This window comes from Myodes glareolus, chromosome 16 (genome assembly GCF_982192425.1).
Source record: "Myodes glareolus chromosome 16, mMyoGla1.1, whole genome shotgun sequence".
NCBI lineage: Eukaryota > Metazoa > Chordata > Mammalia > Rodentia > Cricetidae > Myodes > Myodes glareolus.
Genome location: NC_142041.1, coordinates 7224687 through 7251927, shown reverse-complemented (window position 1 = coordinate 7251927; position 27241 = coordinate 7224687). Strand labels below are relative to the sequence as shown.

Here is a 27241-nt window from a genome sequence, read left to right as displayed (position 1 = left end):
TCTGTAAGGACTGTATCTTTCTTATAAAATAGCCAAACACCAGAAAAGCAACAGATCCCAGGAATAACAAAGTAAGAGGATTATCTGAGACATCCTTCAGAATATCCTCCATAGCGCAACTGAAAAAACCATTGAACTTTTGGATAGTAATATTTTCCGACATTTTCAATCAAAGGAAATTGTACTTGTATGTATGTATGTATGTATTTATTTTCAACCGAAAAGAAAAATCTTACCTGTAATGACCGTTGCCTGCCAGTAGGAGGTGGGGCGCACCTGAATCCACGTGGCAGTGGTGTTGATTGAGGAAGTAAACTCTAGAATATATACACTCAAATCCAGAGGTTAAATCCACAGATCACAAAAGGTCAGAGAGCTTCTAGTGGCCAATAAACAAGGCAATAAACAAGGCCCTGCTGCTCTGTTCAACCGGATGCAGAGGGTCGTGACACAGCCACTGCGCTGTTGCTAAAGAGGCCTAGTGCTTTGGGCCCCGTGTCCCTGTGCTGGGATTAAGGGTCAAGCTGCTTTCAGTACTCCTAATCAGTTATGGGTTTCAAACAGCTTGCTGGAACTTCAAAGGGAGCTTGCGCTGTGAGCTCTTTGACTCACGTTGCAAGGAGAAATTTAAAAATCCGTGCCGAACAGGGCAAAGTAAGCTGGCAGAGACTGTCCGGACCTGTGTATCCTGGGAGGCCGAGCTGGGGGTGGGGGGTGGGGCGGTTCTTAAACCAAACGCTGGGCGCCAATTATTAACGAATCAATCCCACACCAGTTATGTTTTAAGGGGTTATTTATTTGGCGGGGGTAAAACTTACATACACCATAAACCGTCAGGAAGGGAGCCTAGTCGCTGGAGCAGGAGCCGGGAGCAGCAGCCGAGACCGAGCACCGGAACCAAGAGCCGGAACCAAGAGGGCCTTATCCGGAACTGCTTCTCTTTTTAAAAGAGAAATATACCACGCCCCAGTGGGCTGGTATTTCAGCAGCTATTGGCTGACGGAGCGGAAGTCGCTCCCCGCTGCACTGTGGGCTCCTGCTTCAGTGATTATTGGTTGAGGCAGCAGAAGTTACTCCCACAACATAGCTCAGTATCTCTAGACCAGTGATGATTTTGCAATGGCCAGAGAAGTTCTTTTGGTTATCACAACTGGGAAAAAAGTATACTATAAACACCTAGGAGGTAGATAGGAACCCTATAAAACAGCCTGTAATGTCCAGTAGCACCCTGTCTCAACATACAGGGTTATCTGACCCCGTATCAGTAGTTCTAAGATTGGGGCAGCCATGTAGGTTACTGGTAGGTTACATGAATCAAATGATGGCTGTAGACTGCCCCAGTTGTGAGCAAGAGTGGCAGAGTTGTGCTGCTGCTGTTATTTTCTTGGAAGGAAAGTCTTTAGCATACTTGTAAAGCAAAGTCTTTAGCATACTTGGAAGGCAGAGGAAAATGCCAGTGTAGACAGAGAACGACATGAAGGATAAAAGTGAGAGCTGGGACAGCTAAGGAGGCAAAGTCTGCAGGTAATTATATCAACCATTTGGCACAAGGGATACATTCCTAGTATTCAGTTTCAAAGTAAATGCATTTCTAAAGAATTTGAACCAAAGAAATAATCTTCTAAGACAAATCATAAAATGGTCCAGTGAACTCTGAAGTTGATCAGCAGTGTCCACAACATAATAACAGTAAGAACAGTTATCTCATAACATGTGGTGTGTGAACTGCCCTTTGTCTGTACGGCTTTGTACATGCTGCTGGATCTCAGTCTCTTTTCCTCACCTGAAACAGAGGCAATGAAAGCCTTAAGACACTGGCTGCCTGGCAGGTAGGAAATATTTACTTTTGGGTGGTAGTGGCAGGAGACTGGGTGGTACTGGCTGGACTGTGTTCATGCTAAACAGGTCCTCTACCCGTTGCTGTGCTGTGTGCTATACCCCCAGCCCAGAGTTCTCTCAAACAGGTAGGTGTTCTGTGTGGCAGTCATTTATATTCATAATGGCATGGTGGCTTCCCCTGAAGAGCGTGGTGTGGTTGAGATATTCTGACACATAGCAATGGTTCTTTGGCTTTGGGGAGGGATCTCCACTTTTGGGTCATTTGCTGACATGAACTTTGACTTCTTTTGGAAAGAAAGAGTTGTTTGAGTTAAAATTGAACCCTTTATGGTGTTAGAATTTATAACCTATATATTTTATAGTCTCTGTTTAAGTGCTTGACATGATTTAGAAAAGTACGTTCCCATTTTTAATATAATGCATAGGCTTAAATATCTTAAGTGCATAATAGTAAGGCCCATATGTGAATTTGTGCCAATAAACTATGTCTTGTTCTCAACAAACGGCTTATTCTGTGGGTTTGGTTGAAGTCCCGAAAGTACATTAGTGACACAAGGTTGGCCATGTCAAGGATCCTAGTGCCTCGGACCCACAGGAATGGCACAGCCTTCCTGATGAGGCTTGTTGACAGCTGATGTTGGTTAGAGCCAGCACATACAGAAGCTGTTCAGCCGCCCCCTCTTCATGCTGTCTGTAATGGGCACTGAGTTCCACATGTTGGTGGCCTGTCTCCTTCAAAGCGCACAACCCGCCCGATCCCAGCCTTTCTGTGTGTAGGTCTGTCACCTCGGGCAGGTCAGTCCCAAAGCCATGCAGGGTGTGACGTATGTCCATACCTGAAAAACACCCTTGTGTTATCCCTCCAGCGGTGGTGTTTCCACTCTCTGACTTGTCTGTCCATGAGGGTTTATTCTGTGCCTGTTTTCTTTCAGGTCAGCAGAAACATGTCAGAAAGAAGATGACCTTGACAGTCTTATTAATGAGATATTTGAGGAGCCAAACTTTGACAAAAAACCTTTTGTAAGTCATGTTATAAGTGTACAGTATTTCTGTCATTATTTAAGATACTTAGAATAGTCTCAAAAGTTAAGGCAGAGTAGCCATCCAGTTGTAATCCTTTGAACTCTGAGAAGTACACATGAAGAAGTTATTCCACTTAAACAATTGTAGAGGGTAATACGTTAGAAACTCTGTCTCTGTTGACGTCCCAGCAAGAGTAAGAAATTGGAAAAGCTGCTAGTGGAGAAGTCATCCCACACAGGTCTAGCTGTCGCTTAGATGTCTTTAGTGTCTAAGAACACATTTCTCAAAGGCCTAAAGCAGTTGGCTTTCAGTACAGGAACGCTTTTAGTGTCTAGAATACAGTGACATTAATGTTATCCCCCAAAACAGTGGATTTGACTAAATTGTAAATACTTAATACTTTAAATGTTCATCTATCTTAGCTTTAGTAACAGCTAAACCTATATACTACTATATATATAGTATATAAGTATATAAGTATATATATAGTATATATATATAAGTATATATATAGTATATATAGTATATAAGTAGTATATAAGTATAACCTATATACTACTGTGTGAGGGACTCTTCATACCATCGTTCTGAACATGTCGATATTTTGCTCTATTTTATTCTCTGAACTTCTTTAAATTAACTGACCCTTCCTAATTGGCATACAGTGTAGTAGGTTTCCATGTGGCTTTTTCATACACTGTTTTGGTTAACCCTCCCTTCCTCTCTTCCTCATCTCCTCACCCCCCACTGCCACCCTGCTTAAACCTTGCCCCTGTAATACCTGTTCTGTTTTCTAAGACCCCTCCAGACCAGCCTCCACACCAGCGGCCTCCTCTTCTTCTCTGGCGTCTTCAGATAGTCAACGTGATTTTATTCTGCCTTCCTTCCCAGATAGAACCTCTGTTCTTTGTATCCACATATAGCTTAAATGTCTTAAGTACAGTGTAAGGTGCATATGTAAATTTGTACCAATAAACCATATGTTTGTCTTAACAAACAGCTTATTTCTGTGAGCTTGGTAAGTCCTGAGTGAATGTGAATTTCTGTATTAGTTTGGTTTTTTGTTTGTTTTGTTTTTGCTAATATATCTGGTTTTCCAACTAGATAAAGGAGAGAGCAAGTCTGTATAAAATATTTACCAGCTAAAGAAAGCAGGAATCGTAGTGACTTGCATCCCCACATTGTCAGGAGGGCGTCCGCTGTGTCCTGGGAGCCCTGCCCTTCACCCTGGCTTCTGTGCTCTCAGTGCAGTTTGAAGGTGCCCGTGGACACAGACATAAACCCCAGGAACCACCAGTCAGTGTTAGTGGCCAGCTTAGCGTCACACTGTGATCCTGCACCGTGCGGGGGCGAGCGTGCTGCCCGAGCGCCTGGTGACGCTTTATGGGTACAGCAAAATAGCTTCCTGTGTAGCATCAAGTAAAAATTAAAAGAGATGGATAAGTGAAATTTTTTGCCTCTTAAACTTCCTCAGCCGCCCTGTGAAATGAAGGCATGTCTATGCATAGTTTTAGGGGCCATTTCCCTGTCTTGCTTTCTCTTGCTGGCAGTGGTCCTAGTATGTGGTTGGTTTATGATGTCTGCTACTTCATACAGTTAACACTTAATAAATGCCTACTCACGACGGCAATGTTATCAGAACATAAGGAACTACTGTACGCTGTGACCAGGTAGCTCGGCTTTTCCATGCTCATATGTTGCTTGATACCATTACACTTGATCAAAATTAATAATCCCGAAGTTGTACAGAAATTCAATTTTAGTTTAGATAAGTACAATTCAAAACCTTTTAAAATGGGCCTGGGGTTGTTCCCCCCTCTTCAGTTGAGTTTTTCCCGAATGAAGTTTTAAGCAGGTCCTTCATCTGAGATCACTGCAGAGGTAGAAAGTGACGCTGAGTCTCCGTGTGCTGGGGCAGCGGAGCAGTTCTTAGAGGGCGAGCACTGTCCTTCCCTCCTGCCTTTAGAAAGTCTCCATCACTGTTGTGGGCATTCGGGAAAACCACCACCAAATGTTTAGTACATCATTTTAAAATGCTATTGTTATAAAGTAGTTCTCTAAGCCTTTGGTCTTTTATTTTTGTTTTTTTTTAGCAAAAATTTAAATCTAAATCTTCAAGTAACACATCTGTCAGAGCCTCCGTTCAAGGCCTCAGTAAGAGGTAAGTGGGGACTGCTTGGTGAGTTCTCCGCGGAGCGAGCAGAGGCTGTGAGGATGGGCCGGTAGACTCTGTGGCCATTTCAGCAGCAGTGGCATTGAAGGACAGAGCGCCAGTTGGCCTTGAGACAAAAGACCACTAGCAATATCTGGGGTGTGCTTAGGATCTATGGCCCACTTAGTGTAAAGGAAATTAAATGGGAAATTATTGCTATTATAAATAATTTTCTGCTGTGTTAAAAAAGTGTTAACAGTTTCTCAAAATTAATGTTCTGTTACATGCTTTAGTATTGACTTTATTCCTTACATTATTGGCACTCATTTTAACTCCTGAGTGTTTCTGGGTGCGGGTTATATGCTATGGAGGGTGATCCTGAAATAAATGTGTCCTCCTTGAAATGGCTGGCTTGCTGCGGGAGGTGTGTAACATGATCACTGGGACATAGACTGAGACCGGCTGACCTCTCGTGTTTCTCTGTTGTTGTTGTCATTTTGTTTTTCTCCATCTGCTGAACACATCTAGTTGCAGTCCGGTGTATCTCAGTGGAAGCGCCATTCCGTGTGGTATCGGAACAAACACCTCGCCGAGGTAGGCTGCGGGAATGCAGTGTGCATGTGCTGGGCTGTGCTTTGGTAGAGTGTGCTGCCTTGGCACCCGTCCGCTCTACAGTGAGAGCTGTGTATCGTACCAGCCAGTCCAGGCCAGTCCAGGCCAGTCCAGGGACACTTTGGTAACTCATTTAATATTCCTGGGAAGTAACTATTCAAGGCTGAGCTGTGCAGGTGGCACATGCCTGTAATCCCAGCCTGTGGGAGGCTGGGGCTGGGTGTTCACTATAAATCCAAGGCCAGGCCAGCCTGAGCCAACACAGCAAGATCTATATTTTTTTTAAAAAATGTTGTAATGTCGGGTATGTATTGTTCATTGTTGTGGTGCCTTTTTCTGAGCCCCACTTGGATCACTTGAGTCCTACCCAGGTTTTTACAGAGCAGCAGGAGCATGTGCAGATGTGAAAGGCTGACTCGTGGAGGCAAACTGAGGCAGCTATATAGCAGATGCAGTGCCTTGGCCTCACTGATTGGGCCAGAAGACATGAGAAAGTAGAGGTCTGTGTTAAGCAGAGTTCTCAAGCCTGGCCTTACGTTTCTAAAACAGAAACCTGCCATTTCCTGTCTCTTCCCACCCACTTTACGGCCCTGCCCTCACGTAGAGTTCTTCTTTAGGTAGAGTCAGGGTGCCACTCACTGCAAACCCCTGTTCCTTCTAGCACATTCCTTTACCATTTTCACAGGTTGGGAGAAAACTGACGGTAAGCAAATGTTTGCGCTGCCTGCTACGTTTGATCTGTCTCCGGCAGAGACCCGCTTATCTACATTGCTCATTATCTGTTTGCCTACTTGTTCCTAAAGCACTTTTTTCTTTTTATTCATTTTTAAGAAGAAAAACTTGGTCAAGTGATTGCATATTGAGCACACTTCTGAATAATAGAAGTGGGGCCACAAAAAGAAATGGGGAGTTGGGGGTGATGCCAGCCTGGATTAGTAATCCAGGAAGGAGTAGCCATAAGACCAGAGTGAAGTTGGGAAGCAGAACGCTGCCTGCTGTCTAAAGAACTGGAAGCAGTTAGTCCTCCTGTGCTGAGCCCTGTCCCAGCAGACTCAGGTTCAGACTGACCGTAGAGGAAGCTCTGGTCTTGCTGTCTGCCCTGGTCGACCTGTTAGGTCGGTTGTGCTCCCTCATTTTCAGAGCTATGTCACCTGCAGGCGACTTTTGTCACGTTGCCAGGAACTACAGCGGCAATTTCTGCCCTCACCCACTCCAGCTTCTCAAAGCTCACACGCATCCATCCAGCCTTCAAGATGGCAGAGCCGAAATGCCTGTCTCCTGTCCCGTGTCAGCCGAAATGCTGTCTCCAGTCCCATGTCAGCCGAGTTGCCACCTGCGCCTCTCTCGCTCTACGCTCACTACTGTGCTTACTAAAATGTGTGATCTTCCTCTTTTCTCTAGTTCTTCCCTAAATAAACCCTGAGGCAGGTGCTGTTTGTACTCGAATTCTCCTGCCTCCCAGAATCTTAGCATCTGTCCCATCTGGGAGGGTGCTCCTTCCTAACACACATCCCCTCTCGTCTCAGGTGCTCTGTTCACATTAGTTATTCAGATTCATTTTCTTACTCCATTTTAATGTCTTTCTTGTTTGTTTCTTCTTCTAAATGCTTTGAATGTACGCCCAAGCCCTGTGCTAGTTGACCAAGGTGAAGTGACCAGTGGAGAAGCAGGGAAAGGTGAGGCTTAGTGTAGAGCCTGGAAGGGAAGGGCGGGCTCTGGGGGGCAGCATGCCTGTCACTCGGCCCTGCCCACCCCCTCCCTTAAGAAGGAGTGTGTCTTCTAAAGCCTCGCTCAATATCCTCACCTTTAAAAAGCAAACATGCTCTTTGCAGATATCGTGAGACCTTTCACAGCACCACAGGAAAAAGTCACAGGCTGCCAGATGACGTGGAATTTGGGAAATAAAGCAGAAGAGGGTCCAGAAGAGGAGTCACTGGGGCTGAATTCTCCACAGTGTAGGGAAAAGAGAAAGGGAGCTAACTGTGACCTGGGTGTGACTGACTGTAAGGAGAGGAAGTTAGATTTCAGATTTAGAGTGTGGAGTTGAAAGAGTTTGGAGAATAAATGTCTGTGGTGGAGAAGACAGTGAGTAACAGCTTCCAGAGCCAGCAGGGGGCTCAGTGGACAGAAGTGCATTGCAGCCAACTTAGTGACCTAAGCTGGATCCCAGAACCCACATGGTAGACAGAGAGAACCAATTCCTGGAGCTTGTCCTCTGACATCTACACATTCACACCCAGAAATAAATACGTGAATGAGAAGAATGCCTTCTAAATAGCCCAGTCTACTAACCTATAGTGTTATGTGCCTATAACGCCAGCACTTGAGAATGTGAGATAGGAGGCTTGCCACAAGTTTGAGAGCAGCCTGGACTACAGAGTAAGACCAGGCCGGCCATAACTACATAGCAAAATCCTGTCTCTTTACCCAGCCCTGGACAAAAAAGGCTCCCAGGTGATGTATCCAGAATCAGTGGATGCTTCGTCACAAAGCAAGGGCTCAAGCTGGTAACCCGGTCCTTGCGTCAGATCCACTATGTGAGAGGAAGGCTCTTAGCTGCTTCCACGGTTAGAGCTGCTGCTTGAGTTTTTGTTTTGATGTGAAGGGTCTTGTAGCCCAGGCTACACCACTCACCATACAAGAAGAATTAGAACTCCTGATCCTCCTGCCTCTGCCCCTCAAGTGCTGATTACAGGCATGTGACGCCATACCTAGCCAGCCAATATTACTTTGAAACTGTCCAAGTATCAAGCCTTTCTAGCCCTATGTGTAGATCAGATTGGATTTAACTAAGAACTGTAGAGTCTGGGCGGTTATGTGGAAGAACTATTCTGGACATTCCCACTATAAACATCCATAAAATGGTCAGTTCTGCCTAGCAGTTGGATAAACATAGAAACACCTTCATATTTTCGGGAAAATACTTAATTTATTCTTTATCAGAATCATAATTTTGTATTATTTTATGCTAACAGATATTTGACTTACAATGGCTCCAACGTGGCTAACACATTCAGTTCATTAGCCATATTTTAATTTTTAAATTTTTAATAATTTTTGTCTTTTCCCAGTATGTAGTGTGGTTCTCTCTGGGTGCTGGGCAGGGGACAGTGAACCACTCAGTCGCAAGGTTAGCAACCAGCAATCTTACTTTATATTGTGTTGTATGATAGTTACATATGCTACACGCCATTTTCACTTAGGAGGGGTTTATTGGAACATGACCTTATCATAAAGTGAGTTTCGATAGTGTGTTGTTTCAATATATTTTACTAATATACTTTTTTTCAGTAATATTTCTGTAACAAATAAAACAAACCAATTATTAGACTTTTTACTTTGAAATTAAAATACAGGCTAGGAAGGTGGCACATGCCTGTTACCCCAGTACTTTTAAGATGGAGGCGAAGATCATCATCGGCTAATGGTGAGTTCAAGGCCAGCCTGGCTGTATGAGACTATCTCAGACTTTAGATATGTAACTTCTAAACTGAATAACACTGGAAAACTTTTGGTCTCAAAGTTTCCTTGAGAATGAATATTTCTGAGTATCCACCACAACCACACATCTACAGTGCTTCACAGGAACTCTGTACACTGTTGGTGGCTGCTGAGGCTGTGCAGTTCCTGGGGCATTTCAACCCAGCTGCATTCTAAGACTTGAATGATGGTCCCCACGCCTCCCGTAACTGTGTTCTTATGCAGATGTAGTTTATTACATGCTTACAACAGAGTGTTAACTTTAATGCCTTAATACACATGTGCAATTTGGCTGAATTATTGCTATTGTGGGAACCATAATTTAGATTTTCATGACATTTTGTGTAAAACCTCAACCATTATGTTTAATATAGTTTTAAATTTAAAATTTATTGGTTCATCAAATCTATTCACACTACTATATTTTCTTACAAACGCTGTCCTATGAGAAAACTAAAGCCAATGTGCAGCTAAGAAATTATCCCGTTGCTGTGACGCTCTCCGAGACCCTGACCAGTGACGGCCGGCCTGCAAGGAGTTTACAAATACATTAACCTACAAACAAGGAGAGAACTGATTTGGCTTGAAAAGGATGCCTCAGCTGGGTGGTGGAAGTGTACACCTTTAATCTCAGCAGTGAGGAGGCAGAGGCAGGTTGATCTCTGTGAGCTGGAGGCCAGCCTGGTCTACAGAGTGAGTTCCAGGACAGCCAGGGCTACACAGAGAAATGCTGTCTCAAAAAACCATAAACAAACAAACCCCCAAAAACAGAAAAAAAAAATAAAAAACCAAAACTAGCCACCTCCTAGTTAAAAAAAAAAAATAAAAATAAAAAATAAAAACCAAAACCAAAAGGAAAGGATGCCCAGTCTTCTCTAGACCACTTGTCCAGGACACCGCGTTCCCACCACACTCCACATCCTTCCCACCCGCTGGGCAGACTTCAGTGTCCACAGTCCGCTCACAATCTGCATCAGCCCTACAGCGGAGCTCAGAGCAGGAACCCAATGAGTGAAACAAACAAGCGCGGCACAGCTGACTGTACACACACACACACACACACACACACACACACTTTAAAACCTATCTCTCAGTCTTTCAGTCATTTCTTTGAACTGTAAGTTTCTAGGTCACAGTTCTATTTAAAGCTTTCATTATATAAAAAGCCTCCAGGTGTTAGAAGCCTAAGTCCTTATTAGATGAAGTAAACAGCAAAGCGCCACTGTGGAGGTCCTAAAAAGGAAAGCTTTGCTAGATATCTTCCCTCTAATGAAATCGAAGACACCAACTACTTTCAAGGCCTTGTGCTCTGAGATATCAATAAAGCTTCACGTAGGATCTGGATCAGGGAAGATAAAGGATGGATAGATTCTGCTTGTGGAGGTGGATTAGAGTCCCTACAAGCAAGAACAAGGGCAGAAATGTAGCCCTTCTTAAAAAGAGTTAACGAGACCGATTTCCCTAGTCCTGTACAGCTTCTGCTGTGTTCTCACGGGACCCCCCAAGTTATGGCAAGAAAACTGGAAACAGTTGTTCAGAGAGAAACTAGACAATACTTTTCCCTCTCAGGAAAAGCTCTCAGGTATAGTGCCGGCTTAGATTTTGAGCATGTCTGCACATAATGCTACGATATGGTACCTCCAGGAGACTTGCTTGTCACTTCGTCTTCTTGAACAGCCCCTGAGGGCCTCTGTCTGCTCCTGCTGTCCAGCATACTCATAACCTTGTTCTTCATTGCATCTTTGCCGTCGGTATACAAGCACAATCCTTTTCTCCCTCAGATAACTCATAGTAGTTCTTAAAGTGTTCAAATCTGCCTTGTGAATGAGGCCAGTCCAGGCTGCCCTGCAGAATCCCTACCCATCTCCTCCCAGGACTCCTGATTCCATTGCCCGGCTCTGTTCAAAGCCCCTTTCGTCTTCTAACGTACTAATAACTTATTTACAATGAGTGATATTTAGTTTACCTCTCACTAGAATCTAAGACAAGCACCTGAGAAAATGGAAGCCCTGATGCTTGAACAAACCAGTGATGGCTCCAGAAACGGTGGTTCCCTGAAGACAGTTTCTCAGTGTGGCAGTTATAGTCTTTGATCTGCCAATCTGACGCTGTATGTCCATATAATATTCATTTGTCTATGTATTGTGTAAAATCTTTATAAGCTAGATGTGAAAAATAACCTGGAAGCTTTTTATTTAATTTTTTCGAGAAAGGGTCTTTCTGTGTAGTATAACCCTAGCTGGCTTAGAAATCACTATATAAAGATAGGCTGGCTTTGAACTAACAGTACCGGATATCTCCCAAGTGCTGGGATTAAAGGAATGTGCCACCATATCCAGCCAGAAAGCTTAAACACATAAACAGTCCTTTAATACAAACAATTGCAATCATTAATCCAGACCTTTCTGTTGCTTATTCAGTTTTCTGGAGCATGCCACTGTATTTTCCTATTTAAACACAGCTCATCTTTAATGCATCTTTCTTTCTCTCTGACAGAGCATGTGACCAGCTGCGTTGTATAGCCTGTGATTTCCGGATAGTGAGCTACAATGACTTTATGTGGGACAAATCATGTGATTACCTGTTCTTCAGGTATGTTTCTGAAGAATTTCACCCTGTGTCTTAGCATTTGTATTGCTGCCAAGAGACACCATGACCACAGCAACTGTTATCAGGAAAACATTTAGTTGAGGGGACTCACTCACAGCGTCAGGGCTTAGTCCCTTATCATCATGCTGGGAGCATGGTAGCACATAAGCAGGCATGGTGCTGGAGAATTAGCTGGGAGTCTTTGCAGACAACAGGAAGTTGAACTGACAGTCATACTGAGGGAAGCTTGAGCTAAAGAGACCTCAAAGGCTGCCCCATAGTGACACACTTCCTCCAAAAAGGCTACATTTTCTGATAGTGCCACTCCCTGTGGGGGCTATTTTTTTTTTCAAACCACCACCACTCCTTGGCCCTAAAGGCTCATAGCCATATCATAATGCAGAAATGCACTCAGTCTGACTTCAGAAGTCCCCACAGTCTACCACAGTCTCAAGCTGATTTCACAGTTCAAAGTCTTTTTTGAAATACGTAGCAATCTCTTAACTGTAATCCTCCTATAAAAATCAAAATGCAGATCACGTACTTCCAACAGGATATACATGACCATTCCAACAGGGGAGGGAGCATAGCAAGGAAATAGTAGACAAAAGCAACACCAAACCACCTGGGCAAGCTCCAAACTCTGCAATTCCATGTCTGATGTCAAAGTGTTCTTCAGATCTCCAGCTCTGTTCAGCTTTGTTGACTGCAACACACTTCTTCCTCTTGGGCTGGTTCCAGTCCCTGTTAGCAGCTCTCCTTGGCAGGTGTCCGGTGACTCTGGCATCTCTAACATCTTGGGTTCTCCAAGGCAATCAAGGCTTCAACTTCACCGCTTCAAGAAATGACCTCTCTACTAGGCGTCCATTCAGGGATTCTCCTGACACATGCCTAGCCTCAGCGGCTTTATGCCATAGCTCCTTTCTTCTGTCCTTAACTCTAAAGCCAGAACCACATGGCAAAAGCTGCCAAGTTCTGCTTGTTGAGGCTAGAACATGGTCCCTCATTCAGTTACATCCTCACCAGTCTCCTGCCTTTCTCTACCTAAGCTTGACTGTCCTGAAACTTGCTCTGTAGACTAGGCTTGTCTTAAACTCAGAAATCTGCCAGTACTGGCACTAAAGACATGCACCACCATCACCCCTGACTTTAAACTTTTCTTTAATTCACAAATTAGAAATTTAGCTGACCTTGAGATCACTAGTCCCTTTATTCCATTTCTTAAATCCATTTATCACCTTGAACACAGAATTTAGCTCTGTTCTGCTTCCAGGTGCTCTTTTTCTCCTCGCAATGTTTGTTTTATAATTTACTGCTCAGCTTGCTTCTTTTTATTATAAATCCCCATTAGAGTTACCACTAATATCCACATGACAGAGTCTATGCTAGGACGTTTTGAGAATCTTTCTGCCAACTGAATTAATCGAAAACTCTACACTTTATAGCCCCAGGCAGACTCTTTGGACAAGGGCAAAAAGCAGCTACTTTCTTCACCAAAATATCACAAGACCAGTCTCTAGGCCGTAAAATAACATTCTCCTCTGAAGCCTCGCGATCCCCACAGCTCATCAGATCACACTCAGCACCACTGTCTTCCATGCTCCTGCTAGTACGGCCCATTAAGAAGTGCTTAAAGCACTCCACTGTCTTCTGACAGTGACAAAGTCCAACTTCCTCCAAACAAAAACATGGTCAGACCTATCACAGAAATGCCCTAGTCCCTAGTATCAACTTCTGTCTTACTTAAGGTTTTTATTGCTGTGAAGAAACACCATGACCACAGCAGCTCTTATAAGGAAAACATTTAACTGAAGGGACTCACAGCATCAGAGGCTTAGTCCCTTATCATCATGCTGGGAGCATTTTAGCATATAAGCAGGCATGGTCTTGTAGACAACAGGAAGTTGAACTGACAGTCATACTGAGGGAAGCTTGAGCTAAGAGACCTCAAAGCCTGCCCCATAGTGACACACTTCCTCCAACAAGGCCACACCTATTAGTGCCCCTCCCTTTGGGGGCCATTTTCTCTCAAACCACCACATCTTAAAAATGTACCAAGGACTTTTCGTGTCTGCTTGTCCAGTCATGTGGGCCCTAGCTCCCCTCCTCACCTCCTTTCACTCTGTTTTCTGTTGGCCTACATAAGGGTGTGTTCTGAATAAGGACACAGAACTGTCTCACTGATTCTTGTGCCCACAACCTTCGCATGCTCCACACCAGGGCAGAGCTCTGAGAATGCCATTGTTCGGTTGGTTTGGGTTGGGTTTTGCTATTTACTGTCTGCTGGTTAATCTACAAGTGTCTGATTCTCAAGTCATGAACATGAATTGTTATAAGACTTAGGATAGTAAAGCGTGTGTGACATCAGAACAGTAGCAAGCACAGGGCACAAATGACTTTGTAAGTGACTGACTTGGGACATGAGAAATGTGCCGTGTCTCACTCTTCTAGAATGGCAGACATGGGTACTCTCTGGAAACTGAGGCAGGACGACTGTGAGTTCAAGATCAGACTTTGTCACAAAAAAATAGACACCAGTCACTTTACTCCAGACTTTTGGTAGTCTCATTTTAACATTTAATTTACTTAAAGTAGTGATTACTAGGATTATTATACTAAATTATTAAAACTAATAATAATAATAATAAACTAGCTTGTTACATAAATCAGTGAAAAATACAACCTGAGCCCTCAAGATACTAAAGAGTATGTATGTTTAGAAAACAAGAGAATGAAATAACTAGAGAATCTGGTTATCTCAGCCAAGGCGCCAGCCACTGATGCGTCTGTGTCCTGGAACGCCTTAGCGTGTCTCTGGCTCCTTGTCAGGATGCTCTTAGGAACTGGGCTCAGGAGGTGACGAGCACCCACTTCCTGCTCTAAGAGGGAGATGGGGGAGAACATGGCACTTCCGGGTGACAGTGGAGCTGGAGGACAGGATGGTGGGTGCGCTTCCCCTGCAGCACCCAGACTCTGAGCACAGCTGTGGCCGTGGCACTCAGTGGCTATTTTTTATTTATTTATTTATTTATTATGTATACAATATTCTGTCTGTGTGTATGCCTGCAGGCCAGAAGAGGACACCAGACCCCATTACAGATGATTGTGAGCCACCATGTGGTTGCTGGGAATTGAACTCAGGACCTCTGGAAGATTGCTGGGAATTGAACTCAGGACCTCTGGAAGAGCAGGCATTGCTCTTAACCTCTGAGCCATCTCTCCAGCCCCCTCAGTGGCTATTTTTAAAGACACAGAGAGAGGTGAATCGCATGGCATGGTGAAAGTCAGAGAAGTCTGAACAAGTCTGAACAAGTCAGAGATGGCAAGGGCTGGCGCAGTGTAGAGGTCAGCAATAGTAAGGAGTTCAACTCACAGCTGAACACTTCATTTGGAGAGAGGCCTATGCAGACAACAGTTTTGTTTTGTATGTTGAGACAGGGTTTTGCAGTGTAGCTATATCTGGCCTGGAACTTCCTTAGCAGACCAAGATGTTGAACTTGTGGCATTTTCCTGCCTGTTTCCTTGGTGATCGGTTTATAGGATATAAGGGTTTCTATCCCTTAGCTTTTAAGGGATAATAGACTACTATGTAGGGAAAGCAGGCCAGTGGAGAATCATTAGGATTGATGAAGAGATGGTACAGTGACACATGAGTTAAAGTTGTGAATCACAGCAGTGAGAACGGCAGAACGGAGCAGATGTACCAGAGAGACATCGCCAACAGCATCTTAGGACAAGTGCCTTAGTTCACAGATGGAAGGGGCTGAACACTGGATTGCAGATACTGTTGAAACTGTCTCTGAAGCCCTGGGAGGAATTTCAGCTGAACCATGGGATTGGCTGTGGGTACCCAAGAGGGCAGTGTGGAAGAAGCCAGTGTAGAGTAAAGGGTTGTTCTGTTAAGATGTTTTGAAGCTTATGTGGAAACAGGAAGGATGTATATTAAGGAGCAAGCAATGGGGTCTTGAATATTGATAGAAAAGGAGTTTGTGTAGGAAGAGGAGGATCAGAGACAGGCAGGAAGACACTTGGTGTGGTCGTGAGTGCTCACCAGGAAAACGAAGGTGCACTGAACAGGGCTGTGGTCTGAGGAGATTAGGGCAGTGGAGAGTAAATGAAACACAGGGAAGATGGGCATTCATCCCCTGCGGGAAAGCAAGGTGCTTCGTGGGTAGGAGGTTTCAGAGTCGTCAGGTGTTCACAGCACTGCAGGCGCCTGTGTTCATGGTGCAGGGGCACGCCTGTGTTCATGGTGCAGGGGCACGCCTGTGTTCATGGTGCAGGGGCACGCCTGTGTTCATGGTGCAGGGGCACGCCTGTGTTCATGGTGCAGGGGCACGCCTGTGTTCATGGTGCAGGGGCATGCCTGTTGCAGGGATGCTGCACAGCTGCTTTGTTGTATCATTTCCCCAGTCAGGGAAGCAAGCACGTGCTAGCTTTCACAAGCTGTAGCACTTTGTAAGGAAAATATAAACTGATTTACTGGCATTCTGATGCTGTAGCTTAATAAAAAAAAAAAAACACCTTGTATTCTTCTGTTAAAACATGCATTCTCCGGCTGGAGAGATGGCTCAGAGGTTAAGAGCATTGCCTGCTCTTCCAAAGGTCCTGAGTTCAACTCCCAGCAACCACATGGTGGCTCACAACCATCTCTAATGAGGTCTGGTACCCTCTTCTGGCCTGCAGGTATACATGTAGACAGGATATTGTATACATAATAAATAGATAAATATTTTTAAAAACATGCATTCTCCTTAAAGGAAAATAATGCATAATTTATTTTCTAAACTTTTCAAATAAGTACTTCTTTGAAAGTACGTGATAGATACTGAGTCCCCTGGTGTCCATTTTTCTTATCCTTAAAATCTCTAAGCAATCAGTCAGATATCAGGTGCTAAGTTTAGCAAAATCTCGTGAACACTGAATAAAGATGTATTAGCTCATTTCATTGTCTTAGTTTTACCGGACTTGTTTTTCATTCTTATAAAACCATATTGTTCTGTTATTGCCCTATTTCTTCATAACCCTAGCTAGGTTACTCTGGTAGAAGTGTCACTTTACCCAGCTCAGACACTTGACCCTGAAAGTCTCTAGGGTTTTCTTCGGTTCTCACCGTCTGAAGCAGAGTTAGCACACTGCAGTAGTGATATGGTACACACTGACCACCAGAGGGCAATGTGGAGACGGCCTTCTGCAGCGGTGCCCGTCAGTAACCATCTCGGCCGTTCTGCATCGTTAGCGTATGCTCTGCATTTCATCATTTCCCTTGAGTTTTTTCCAATATTTTATTTTCAGCTTGTCCAGTTTTATTTTCCAATAATTTATGTTCATAAACATAATGCATAAAGATCATAATTGATTTTCTTTAATAACTAAACTTACAGTAACTTCCATATTCTTATAATACAATCAAAGCCAATGGTTATCATTTTAATAACTGTCTCCAGCTACTTTTTGCATTATTCACACTTCAGGATAGGTACTCTGTTGCTGATATAATAAATAAGCAGGTGATTTAAACAAGTGAAAGAAATGAGCTCAGCATAGAGAAGGGCTTGTCCCCTCGTGATAGAAGTAATAGAAGCCCGCAGCCCGCCTTTCCTGCACGTCCTCTACGGCACAGGGGAGGGGTTGAGGTAGGAGTGAGCTCCACACGTCCATTCTGTTCCCATCCGTGCCGTCTCTGACTAGTGACATCGGTAATCCTTCAGAACAGTCGCATCTAGAAGACCGCCATTAGCGGTACTGCGGCCTGAGAAACACAGCCGTAACAGACCACCTAGCAGGACCTTTCTTCTTCTGTCCCGAGAAACACAGTCGTAACAGACCACCTAGCCAGGTCACCTAGCGTGACCTTTCTTCTGTGCCGTGAGACACCAAGCACAGACACTGCTCAAGCCTGCCTGTTTTGCCGTAGGAACAACATGCCAGAATTCCACAAACTGAAAGCAAAGTTGGTCCAGAAGAAAGGAGCCCGGGCATATGCTTGCCAGTGTAGCTGGAGGACTGTTGAAGAGCTGACGGACCTGCAGACAGAGCATCAGCTCCGCTGGGTTTGTGGTAAACACTGAGGATGCAGACCATCCACCTTCTGACAGCGGCATCTCTGAGAGCACGCTCCGCTCGCCGGAAAACAATGTCCCGGGACACCGTGACACCGTGACATTACTCCTTTTGGCACAGGCGTTTTACTTAGTAGGTTAAAAATATCTGAATTTACTAGCCTATCTCCTGTTAGAGATTAAATTGTGGCAGTTTGTGCAAATTTACAGCCTTTCCGTAGCAGCTGCAGCAGTGGCTGCTCACGCTCTCTAGCACATTCTCGTGTGTCATTGCTGACAAACACCCGCTGGCCAGGGCAGAGAGGTCACTGTCGCACATGCCCATGGTGTCTGCTCTGATCCGTGCTTACCAGAGACTATGAGTTCAACCTGAGAGAGAAGCAGATGGCCACTGATGCGCTGGAGGGTTGTCGAGGGTGTGGTGCGTTGTGACCCCCTCCCCATATGTGCCTCATGGAGTCTCTCTCACTCCATTCAGTATTATGCACAATAGTGACAGTAATAGTAACGTCTCCACTGTAGGATATCCCCTCCTGTACTCACTGAAATATCAAGTTAGTTTTATATTAGTAAATATCTATTTATATATAAAAAATTTTCGGTGTTTCTAAAATGACTAAAGTCCTTCAAATAAGTAGGACTGTTGTTGGGTTTTTCAATTAAACTCCATAATTCCATCAAATAAACAGTAACCTTTTCAGGCAACCTGTGCACTTTTCTACTACGATCGGGTTGATACATCATTATTGAAGCATAGCTAACCAATGGTAGCCTGTTGGGCTCCTGCCTGGCCACACCGAGAGGGGAGGAGCTGTATCATCGCAACATGTTCAAGTAATGCAGTATCTCTGTTTTGCTTCCCAGCCCCAAAGACATTTCAGGGCCTTTCCAGTCTGCCAAAATTCTACTCTGTGCCTGTTCCCCGTGTGTCTATGTTATCTGGTGTAGGTGTGTGACACAGGGCGCTCTGAAGGATTCTCCTCTGTGTCTGTTATCTGGTGTAGGTGTATGACACAGGGCGCTCTGAAGGATTCTCCTCTGTGTCTGTTATCTGGTGTAGGTGACACGGGGCGCTCTGAAGGATTCTCCTCTGTGTCTGCTATCTGGTGTAGGTGACACGGGGTGCTCTGAAGGATTCTCCTCTGTGTCTGTTATCTGGTGTAGGTGACACGGGGCGCTCTGAAGGATTCTCCTCTGTGTCTGCTATCTGGTGTAGGTGACACGGGGTGCTCTGAAGGGCTGTAAAGTGTGGCACAGATCTGCGCTGCTTGGTTTAGGGTTAGCTCTGTTCCAGCCACCTAACACCCTCTACACTAAAAGCCTGTTCCCAGGCTGGGGTCTGGCTCGGTAGAGCACTGGCAAAGCGTGGGCAAGGTCCTAAGTCATTCCCAGCAGTACAAAACGAGAGAAAGAAAGTAAATCAAGCTTTTCCTGATTGTGACACACTTACGCACTTGTAAATAACTCTAGTTGCAACAAAAGAAATCTCAAAGTGGCTGATGCCCACATTTTTGTATCAAGATATATTTACAAGTTTTATCTTTAAATAAATCTTTTTATTCCTCAAAATTATATCTCTGTGTAATTATGTAATAATAATAAACATGGAAATTTTGATTGACAGCATATATTCCACCCCCATGCACGTATGTACTCAGACTAGTGAAGGTTGAGCACAGCAGTGCACACTTGTAAGCCCAGCACCTGAGAGACTGAGGCAAGAGGGTTGTGAGTTCATGGCCAGCCTGGGCTACAGAGTAAGACACTGCCGCCTACCCCCACCCCCGTGTGTCAAAATAAAAACAAAAACAAAAAGTGAGAGAAAGAGAAAGCCTACCAGCTACGCTGGTGAGCTGTAACGGTGGGCATTTCTTTTTATTTCAGTATGTACATTTACCGAACCAAGGACTTGAAAATGTTTTTTAGAGTGGGTATGGCTCAAGGCTTTATATCCCAGCACTCAGAAGGTAGAGTCAGGTGGATCTCTGAGTTCAAGGCTAGCCTGGTCTACATAATGAAAAGAGAGGGTGGTATCTTTAGTCTATTTTGCCTCTAAAAGGACAAACTTTTCCTTTTTCATTTTTCCTTGCATTTCATTATAAATATCTAGAGAATTGAACACATCACCCGCCTTGTACCGTCATAGTGACAGTTCTCCAAAGTCAGAAGGGCACGTGGGCGGCCATCTTTTCAGTCCAGCTTTCTTTATAAGATCTTGACACATTTGTCCTGTGAGCTTAAAGCTACATGCATATTTCAATTATAATCTTAAAATGAAAAGCCTATCAAGTTTTTACGGAGTTTTATCTATGTTCAATACTTACAATTCCCTACCCTTAGCAAGCACCCATTGTTAAGCCAGGCAACTTTATTTTGAACTGTATTATATTCTCAGATGCTGATCCTGCCTAGAAATAAATGCATAATAGACCTGTCTGCATTTATTACCTTTATTTTAGGAAAGTATTTATCTAGACAATAATAGGCAATAATTTTGATATGAGTTTAAAATCAACAAGTTTGCAATGATCCAGTTTGAACAGAGATCTTCTTTATGTGGGGGCAAGAAAGAGTACACACATGTAGGCAAAACATCCATCCACAGAGGATAAAAGTTATGCAGTTACTGAGGAGCTAAAGAAATACTGCCCACGTTCTAACAGGATGTTAAAAGCAGCTATACACTCATTTAGTTCTCTGAAGTGATACCAACTTTTAAAATTTCTTTTTCTTATTCTTATTTATGAGTCTGTGTGAGTGAACACTGTGTGAGGTGCCTATGGACCTGAGGAAGGCATCTGACCACTGGGAGCTGGAGCTGTGGGTGGCTGCGAGGCACCCAGAGTGGGTATGAGGCACGCTAAATGTAGCAGAACCTCTGCAGAGGCTGTGTGCTCTCAAGCCCTGAGCCAGCCCTGCAGACCTTTAAATGTGGTTTGCGCCACATTTAAAAGACCACATTGGTCCGAAGGTGGGGAGGGGACCGAGACAGAATAAAGCAGAAAGGGGGCTGTTTGGGGAGAGGATGAATGGAGGAGGCTGGGCGGGGAATAAGAACCGAGCAAATGCTTGGATTGGGAGAATCAACATAGTAAAAATGGCAATTCTACCAAAAGCAATCTATAGATTCAATGCAATCCCCATCAAAATCCCATCAAACTTCTTCACAGACCTTGAGAGAACAATAATCAAGTTTATATGGCAAAACAAAAAACCCAGGATAGCCAAAACAATCTTATACAATAAAAGAACTTCTGGAGGCATTACCATCCCTGACTTCAAACTCTATTATAGAGCTACAGTATTGAAAACAGCTTGGTATTGGCATAAGAACAGAGAAGTCGACCTATGGAATCGAATAGAAGACCCAGATATTAACCCACAAACTTATGAACACCTAATTTTCGACAAGGGAGCTAAAGGTATACAATGGAAGAAGGAAAGCATCTTTAACAAATGGTGCTGGCATAACTGGATGTCAACCTGTAAAAAAATGAAAGTAGATCCATATCTATCACCATGCACAAAAATCAAGTCCAAATGGATTAAAGACATCAACATTAATCTGTCCACTTTGAACCTGATAGAAGAGAAAGTGGGAAGTAGTCTACAAGATTTAGGCACAGGAGGCCTCTTCCTAAGTAGGACCCCAGCAGCACAGACAATAAGAGAAACAATGAATAAATGGGATCTACTGAAACTGGGAAGCTTCTGTAAAGCAAAGGACACTGTCAGTAGGACAAAAAGGCTGCCTTCTGACTGGGAGAAGATCTTCACCAACCCCTCATCAGACAAAGGTCTGATCTCCAAAATATACAAAGAACTCAAGAAACTAGGCACTAAAACTCTAATTAACCCAATTAAAAAATGGGGTACTGAACTTAACAGAGAATTCACAACAGATGAACTTCGAATGGCCAGAAGACACTTAAGGTCATGCTCAACCTCCTTAGCAATCAGGGAAATGCAAATCAAAATCACTTTGAGATACCATCTTACACCTGTCAGAATAGCTAAAGTCAAAAACACCAACGATAGCCTATGCTGGAGAGGATGTGGGGTGAGGGGAACACTCATCCATTGTTGGTGGGAATGCAAACTCGTGCAGCCACTGTGGAAATCAGTGTGGCGGTTTCTCAGGAAACTGGGAGTCAACCTCCCTCAGGACCCAGCAATACCACTCTTGGGAATATACCCTAAAGATTCCCTAACATACTACAAAAGCATTTGTTCAACTATGTTCATAGCTGCACTATTTGTAATAGCCAGAACATGGAAACAACCTAGGTGCCCCTCAATAGAAGAATGGTTAAAAAAGGTGTGGAACATATATACATTAGAGTTTTACTCGGCGGTAAAAAACAATGACATCTTGAATTTTGCATGCAAATGGATGGAAATAGAAAACGCTTTACTGAGTGAGGTAAGCCAGACCCAAAAAGAGGAACACGGTATGTATTCACTCATAAGTGGATTCTAACCATAATTAAAGGTCTTTGAGCCTATTATTCGTGATCCTAGAGAAGCTAAATAAGAAGATGAACCTGATGAAGATTATTTAGCTATCCACCAGGAGGTAGGAAATAGACAAGAGTCCCAGGTAACCTCGGGTGCATGGGAGGGTCGATGGAGGGGGAGAGGGCTAGAGAGAAGGGAGTAGGGGAGGAACGGGGAAAGCTTGGTGGCCTGGGATGGGGGGGAGGGAGGAAGGATGAATATGGGATCAGGGAACAATATATTTCAAGTAAGGGAGCCATTTTAGGGTTTACAGGAGACTTGATTATATATGGGATCCCAGGTCCAAGGAGAGATCCCCCAGATTGCTCTCTGGACAGAGGAGAGGGTGCCTGAATCGGCCGTGGCCCATGACCATACTGATGTATATTTTGCTTATCACCATAGATCCTTCGTCTGGCGAAGGACGGCGATGCAGTCGGAGGCCCACATTGGAGCACCGGACTGAGCCCCCCGAGGTCCGGATGGGGAGCGGAAGGAGGAGGAACATGAAAGACGAAATCAGTACTGCGAGGGATGCTATCACCCACTGATACAAGGGAACGGATCTGATGAGAGTTTACCAGGGCCAGTCGGACTGGGACTGAACGAGGACGTGATCTAGCCAGATTCTCGGAATTTGGCCGGATTCTCTGACTGTGGCTGGCCCGGGGTCTTTCTGAAAAGCCATTGACTATGACACTGGGACCTGTTTCCTCTGCATATGCTGGATTTTGGGGATCCAGTCTGTTTGGACGCTCGCCTTCCTGGACCTGGAGGGAGGGGGAGGGAGCTGGAGCTTCCCACAGGGCAGGAAACCCTGACTGCCCTGGGGGACGGAGGGGGAGGAGGGGGGAGTGGGGGGAGTGGGAGGGTGTTGGGAGGGGGGGCGGAAATGGAAACTTTTATAATTTAATAAAATTTACTTAAAAAAAAAAAGAACCGAGCAAATGTACGCATATGGGAATGCCATAGTGATGGCTGCAGTGTTGCTCAGGAGAGTGCTCATCTAGCATGTTCGGAACCCTGGGTCTGAGTCCCATCACTGCATAAAATGACACTGTGACACACACCACGGTTCCAGTACTGGGGAAGTAGACAGGATTGGCTGTATTCTGGGCTGTGTGACACCTTGTCTCAAAGGAAAGTAGGGCAGTGAGATGAGCCAGCAGGGGAAGGTGCTTGCTGCACCTAACAACCTACACTCAGTCCTCAGGACCTCACTGTAGGAGAACCAGCTGCTACAGCTGTCCTCTGACCTACTCACACACACACACACACACACTCTAACACACACAATGGCAGGTATGCACCCATATACATATGTGCGCGCACAAATGTGATGCTTTTTAAATGCTGTGATTAGAATGAAAGGGTTTTAAAAAGATTGCATAGGATATATCGACGCAGGTGTGCAGGATAGTTACGTTCCCCTTCCCCGAAGTGCTCTGTAGTAAGTGAAGTACTCTAGAACCAGGGTTAAGACCGGGTTCCCACAGTGCTGCTCGAGTGTGGGCATCGTGTGGACGGTCTGTGTGAACAGTGACGTCTCTATGTGAGCTTGCTGCTAGGCCTAAGTCATGAAACATGAAAAGTGACAATCACAGTGTTTGGTTACAGCATTCTGTTTCCTTCGGAGATAAATTCCGTCTGTTGGAATCACGGTGCAGCCGTTCATTCCCGCAGATCTTGGACCACGTGTGTTTGCTCCCCATAAGAAAAATCAGCACTGCTGCTTTTGATCTCATCATTAATGAATGTAACGTGGCCACCTTAACTTTATTTAAATTGTAGCTTTGGGTTTTTGTTCATTTTGAGACAGGGCCTTACCATGTGACTCCGGCTGCCTTTTAACCTACAGGGATCACCCTGAACTCTAGGATACTCTGATGAAAGGCACACACTACAGCTGAGGTGTGTACACACCTTTAGTCCCAGCACTTGGGAAGCAGAGGCAGAAGGATCTCTGTGAGTTCAAAGCCATCTGGTCTACGTAGTGAGTTACAGGACAGCCAGGACCTTAGGCCCTGACTCAGTATATCAACATACACACCAACTAAACCTTGTAGAAAAAAATGCTCTCATAGCTTGCTGAGGGAGACTTAAACCTACAGAAGCCGCCATGAAGGTGTTCCTGGTTCCATTATATCTTGAGGTGCCTCTGCCCCGGCCCTCCCCTCTTCCTGCCTGCCGTTTCTCAGGCACACATCACATTCTGCTGGACTGCCTCATTTGCCACGGTGTTTCTTAGACACAGTCAGTTCTCAAAGGGAAATCCACTCCAGGAGCTTCCCAGGGGTCAGCACAGCCAGATCTATTTTCAGAGCACTCAAACACTGATCTACTTTTGCACCGTGTAAACATTTACACTGAGGAACACAAATGACAAATAGAAAAAGGCTGACACTTAGTTGTGTCACCGTGGGGGTGGGGGCTAATCTTGGTTGATTAAGGTGGTGCAGTGGATACAAGCATTTGCCACCAAAGCCTGATAACCTGAGTTCAATCCCCAGGACCCACGTGGGAACATATGTCATTCATGACTTAGTCTTTGTAATACAAGAAGGCACATTAGAATATTGTAATGTCGGTTATATACCAATTCGCAGTGCTGTGCAGTAAAGAACTTGGCTTCCCTTCCATCCTCGGCATATAGTCCCTGAGGAGAGCCACCTGGATACAGTCTGAGGGTCGGCCTACTGCCTCGGACCTGAGCGGCTAGCCCACTCCTCCTCTCAGCCTCCTGTGAACAGTGGAGATGTGAAGTCATTTCAAGACATTTTATTAAACTGAAAGTCCACACAGACATTTAATTTTCCAAATAAATGTTCACCAAAGAGAATACACGAGGAGTAACAGAGACGGGAAGGAGAGAAGAATCAGCAGAGGATGTCACCAAAAGATGAAATAGAGAAGGCAACAGGATCCAAATTCCAGTCTGAAAAACAAGAGGTACGTACGGGAAAATAAAGAAAAAGGTCATACCAAAGGGAATCTTAGCGCTGCCTCAGTTCTCAGTCATACTAGAATTTATAGGTCTTGGAATTTTGGAAATTTTAGAGCAAGATACGCACACAGGTGACTTAGGGAACACAGGTTCCATGAAGGTTTTATTTCTTTGTGTACTTCACAGAACCTTCTGTCCACATTCAGTCCCTAAGAATTATTTTGCCAAAAGGATCATTTGTGGAAGACTTGCTTGGAATCCATGCCCTCAAGTTATGATGCTTCGAGATAACAGTTCCCAGCCCTACTGGGGACTGGGTGTTAAATCCCCAGAAGGTGGGAAGTTAGCTTGACCACCCCAGCAGTAAGATGCTTTCCTGCAGTAAGATGGCTTTAGACCGGGTCAACAGGAAAGCATTCGGAAGTGCTGTACCCAGGCCTCAAGTCCAGAGAGCCTGATTCATGTCTGCAGCAAGGCCCAGCATCCCTGCTACTTCATTTGTTCTAGTGGAAGACTAAGTTTTAGTTAGGGTTTTGCAGCACACAACGCCTGTCTGCACTCTATGCGCTACCGTACAGTTCGCGAGCTTCAGGCAAGGGGCTGGAGGTTGAAACACACAAAGACACACAGACAGAGAGACAGAGACACAGACCTCTAGTCACTGGTAAGAAGCCCTCTATTCAATAGTACCACGGAGGCTTATATACCCAACACAGTCAGGTGGGCCAACAGGTGAAAACCTTATCCTCTGATCCTCAAGGCAAGGCAACACGTGCTCGTGAAGCAGAGCTGGTAAACAACTTTGACACAGCCTTTAGTAACTCAGATCAGAAGAAAGTAAAGATCTCTAGCAGGGAAGAGCAGCTGGAGACCAGGACTCCAAATGCTCCCAACAGGGCTTGCTGTGAAGAAACTCCATGACCAAGAGCAACCATGGGAGGAAAAGGTGTATTTCAGTTACAGTTCCTGATAACAGTTCATCATCAGAAGCAGTGAGGGCAGGAACTTGCAGGACAGGAACCTGGAGGCAGGAGCTGATGCAGAGGCCATGGAGAGTGCCGCTTACTGACTTGCCCCACATGGCTTGCTCAGCCTGCTTTCTTATAGAACCCAGGACCACCAGCCCAGGGGTGGTACCACCCACAATGGGCTGGCCCTTCCCCCATCAATTACTAATTAAGAAAATACCCTAGTGTATATTTATTTAGTGGTGGCAGTAAATATACACATTTAAGACAACTTTCTGCCATTATTCTCCTTTGACATGAACATTTTTGGTCCCACCAAGCTTCATCTGATAACAGGAGACCCAACATGACCCTTAGAAAGGACTCAAAGCACAAAGGAATGTGTTTAAATACTCACCATCTTGTGCCAGGTATGTAGAAAGAGAGCCCAGGGCCACTGGTGATCAGGCAGGAATCGGGCTAGTAAGACAGGCCATTTCCAAAGGAGTTCTCGTAATTGATCTTTTAGGCCAGTGTCTTTGGCTCAATCATAACCGGACATCAGAATCTGTAGGCAGACAAAGCATTGCGCTATTTCACAACCTGGGGAGACAATTCTGGACATCTTGTGGCTCATCATTGATCTAACGTGACCAAAATGGAAACTACCCGGCTACATGTCAGTATGGGCTAGAAATACACACTGCTCCCAGACAGGAAAGGAAAGCTTGTCTCTTAAAACTTCCTCTTTCCGGGTCTAAAAGTCTCACTGCAGCGGGTACGTGGCTGAGTCCCCAGGTCACATTCCAAGCCAAGGGAGCCAGCAAAGGAGAAAGTCCCTGAGGCTGCCTTACCTGGGGGGTGGCATCAGGTGGCAGTAGAAAGGGGCAAGGGGCGAGGGTGGCGTCGAGATCACAGCAGAGCCCTTCAGTTAACCCCGGCAATTGAGAATCTGGTCCATAGGGGGCAGACCTGCACCAAATACCGCATTTCCCTTCTTGGTTTTGGTCTCTTGGGAAAACCGCCCGGCGTTCTAAACCTCCGTTTCATTTTCTCATCCACTTCCACCTGCTGATGTTAACTGGCGATTATTTTT

General features: G+C 44.8%; 1 protein-coding gene and 1 long non-coding RNA gene across 2 annotated transcripts in view; one reads left to right on the top strand and one right to left on the bottom strand.

Annotated features, from left to right (window-relative positions):
- Positions 1 to 19326, top strand: part of Cfap418 (cilia and flagella associated protein 418) — a 29100-nt gene extending 9774 nt beyond the window's left edge. The window contains exons 2-6 of the mRNA XM_048420147.3: positions 2772 to 2859; positions 4956 to 5023; positions 5543 to 5608; positions 11603 to 11698; positions 17613 to 19326. Coding sequence (XP_048276104.1) covers positions 2772 to 2859; positions 4956 to 5023; positions 5543 to 5608; positions 11603 to 11698; positions 17613 to 17766 — 472 coding nt within the window. The 3' untranslated portion in view covers positions 17767 to 19326. The remainder of the gene's footprint in view (positions 1 to 2771; positions 2860 to 4955; positions 5024 to 5542; positions 5609 to 11602; positions 11699 to 17612) is intronic.
- Positions 19327 to 25017: 5691 nt separating this feature from the next.
- Positions 25018 to 26989, bottom strand: LOC125390935 (uncharacterized). Its single transcript, XR_014997244.1, has 2 exons — positions 26564 to 26989; positions 25018 to 25189 (listed from the first exon to the last, which is right to left on the bottom strand). It is a non-coding gene; the product is annotated as an uncharacterized LOC125390935 (long non-coding RNA).
- Between the last annotated feature and the right edge of the window lie 252 nt (positions 26990 to 27241).